We start from the raw sequence: 2999 nt of genomic DNA, 5'->3' as shown, positions 1-2999 counted from the left end.
CCTGCAATACAGATTGCAGCCAAAACCCCTGGCAATGAAGAGATTGGAGTGGGGGGAAGATGGGGCTGGAGGGAGGGGCTGCACACTCCTATAGCATACACTTTTTAGGCATGTTTTTTCAAGTCAAACGCCTAACCTTTGCTAGCATACACCTTTCTCAGCATTTTGTAAGCCAAATGCCAAACCTTTGCCTGTGTTACATAGCAAAAGTCCCTAGGAAATACCAATTTATGCTGCTAAAGAATGTGGTAAAAGCTGGTAGATTTTAGTTGTGGAATCATACTATTTAGAGAAATAATAAATCACTCGAGAAGACATGTTGTCTCCCTTGAGCAGATACTTTTTCTTTCATTTCCGCTGTGACATATTCCACAACCCACACAATCATTAAGTCACTACGTTTTTACAGGAACTTCTGTGGTAAAAGCAAAAAAATTCCATCAAAACCAGATGATACAAAGCTGTGTGCATGTCTTGTGGCTGCTCATTACTGACCCCGATTAAGAGCGCTGCACTGCTCTCTGCATTTCACTCTAAATGGAAACTGCTGAGTTCTATTACGTTTATTACTTAGCTCAAGATTATCTGCAATATGTGCTTCAGGAGTCACATCTTGGACCAGCTCAAACCAGGGTTGCTCACGTCTTGCGAAACATTGCATCTTCGCTGCAAGATCAAACCGAGGAGGCTCTCAGACCATTCTTGGACAGGATTGATATTACCTCTGTAGCTGTTGCCAAGAGAATTTTCAATGGTGTCATGCAAGAAAAATTTGCTGATGGAAATACTAACTGGGGACGAATTATGACCATATTTACGTTTGGAGGTCTTCTCACTAAGAAGCTTCAAGAGCATGGAGTTCAGCTCACTGGAGAGGAGAAGGAGCAGATTTCTTATTTCATCACAGAGTACATAATAAACAACAAAGCCGAATGGATAGATGCAAACGGTGGCTGGGTAAGTTTCTCATTTTCCACCGAAGTCTAGATTAGCAGATTTTGTTAAATTAAGGGAAACTATTGTTACAGACACTGACAAAAACATTTTATTTAGGGTTTTATTTAGTTGTTTAATATTTGATGTCTGGAATGTCTTCTTGAGACTTACAATGTAAGCTTTGCTTATGCTTTAGATAGAACAATGCTAAAAGACAAGTTTATTTTTAAAAATGCTCTTCCTGTACCTGTAACAGTCGAAACCATATAGTCTTGAATTATAGGATCATAAGATAATTCAGGTTGAGAGGGACCTTAGGAAATCAACTGTTCCAGCTTCCTGCTCAAAGCAGGTTAAACTATGCATCTAAATCTATATTTAAATCTAAAATTAAGTGGCATCCTAAGGTTAGTGCAGCAATTTTGCTTTCGTAGAGGAGCTGGTCCAAAAATACTGAAGCTCAAGTTAAGGGAAGAATACACAGGTGTGATCCTCACAGCTGAAGTCAATACTTCTGCTGTGGATTTCAACAAAGCCATTATTTAATACCCCGAATCAGTTTTAGTTAAAGAATTCTACAGGCAAGTGCAATTTGGGTTAAATCTTTTCTGTTTGGACTGGGATAATCCTAGAACTTTCATCAATCAATAGTCAATGCTTAGAAAAGCATTTGTCAGTACGTGGATTATTTTGACAAGCTGCTGAAATTCCCTTCTGCCAGTGGAGGGAAGGTCCCTTTTGCTTTGCAGAGTTTCATCACGCCAATACATTTTTCTTTTTCGGTTAGGGGAAGCTGAGTATCAATATCAGTGTCAGTTATTTCCCTGGTACTTTTTTCCTTTACCTATATTTAAATGTTACTTTCTCTTTACACCCCTCTCTCGTCCCACTTCTCTTATACTTCCTATTTGCTATAACATTTTTCCCTCATTTGTTTTCTAGTGTCTTGCTTTTCCTTTTTTCTTTTTGCTTGTTTTGATCTTTCTCTGTCTGGTAGCAGTTTAAAAAAAAAAAGGGTGATAGTGAGTCATGGACCCTTGATGCATCAGATTTGTTGTAAAAGCTTCTCTCTCCATCTCTTTCAAATAGAGTCAATTTTATTTAAGAGAAGTATCAACTCCTGGCAACATTCTGTCATAATATGTGTCTCATCATAGTAGAATAAGGAGGCTTAAAGGAAGATATTTGTAAGTATATTACTACATCAGAAACATAGTACTTGTATCTTCCTTGAAGATCTAGGCTCAGATGATACAGTTCACATTCATTTTCTATTTACACAAGGAGGGCACAGTCTTGACTTGCAGATAAAACAAACGTTCAGCAAGGTGCAGCTATTTGCAGCTACTGTTTTTAAAGCCCTATTCATCTTTTGGAAGTAGAACTCTGAAAACCTGTGCCTCTATGCACAATGCTCCAGCACTCCATTACTCTGATACCAGCAGTGGGAGGTGCATTTTTCCTACATGATATTTTTAAGCTGCCCCTAACTGTGTATGTTTTCTTCCACAGGAAAATGGCTTCCTAACGAAGTTTGAAAGAAGATCACTACTATCTTTCTCCAAAATTACAGCCATCTTCATAGCTGTTTTCTCCTTATTCAGAGAGTACTACTGAAATAAAATGGACCTGCCATTCATGTATACTCTAGATATTGCCACAGGCTTCATGGCTAAGCTTTCCTCCAAGAAATATCAATGAGAAAATAATTTTCATCCATAATTTGTTTTTAATTTATTTGTATTTATTTTTACTAAATACAATGTTTAACATGCAATCCTAATTGCCAAACCTTCAAACAAGGTCTTTCCAAAGAGGTATCAACACAGCATCATGCAGAAATTCAAGCCACCCTTTCCAGGCAGGACTGTTTTGAGAGGGCAATCATTCTCCACATCCTGACAGCTCTTGGAATCTCTGTTGCACCTCCATGAAAGGATATTATTTTATTGAAATACAATCCAATGGGTTAAGAAACAAGTTTTAATGTCATTTGTTTTGTAAATGAAATACTACTGTAATGCATTTTATTGCAACCTTTGTATAAGCAAAAGCGGGGGGGG

The 2999-nt window shown here is 37.8% G+C and overlaps 1 protein-coding gene across 1 annotated transcript; it reads left to right on the top strand.

The window, feature by feature from the left end:
- Nucleotides 1-456: 456 nt before the first annotated feature.
- Nucleotides 457-2993, top strand: BCL2A1 (BCL2 related protein A1). Its single transcript, XM_026856163.1, has 2 exons — nucleotides 457-957; nucleotides 2449-2993. The coding sequence occupies exons 1-2, from the start codon at nucleotides 538-540 to the stop codon at nucleotides 2551-2553; spliced, it is 525 nt and encodes a 174-aa protein (XP_026711964.1). The 5' UTR covers nucleotides 457-537; the 3' UTR covers nucleotides 2554-2993.
- Nucleotides 2994-2999: the final 6 nt, after the last annotated feature.

The sequence above is a fragment of the Athene cunicularia genome (genome assembly GCF_003259725.1).
Source record: "Athene cunicularia isolate RWA chromosome 10 unlocalized genomic scaffold, athCun1 chr10_part1, whole genome shotgun sequence".
In the NCBI taxonomy this organism is placed as follows: Eukaryota; Metazoa; Chordata; class Aves; order Strigiformes; family Strigidae; genus Athene; species Athene cunicularia.
Note: the sequence above shows the minus strand (reverse complement) of the source record. Positions and strands in the feature narration are given on the sequence as shown.

Excerpts from the sequence above, each read along its gene's own strand:
- BCL2A1 (XM_026856163.1), top strand. The coding sequence starts at position 538 with ATGGAAACTGCTGAGTTCTATTACGTTTATTACTTAGCTCAAGATTAT. Across the intron at positions 958-2,448 it reads TAGATGCAAACGGTGGCTGG|GAAAATGGCTTCCTAACGAA; the intron begins GTAAGTTTCTCA and ends TTTCTTCCACAG.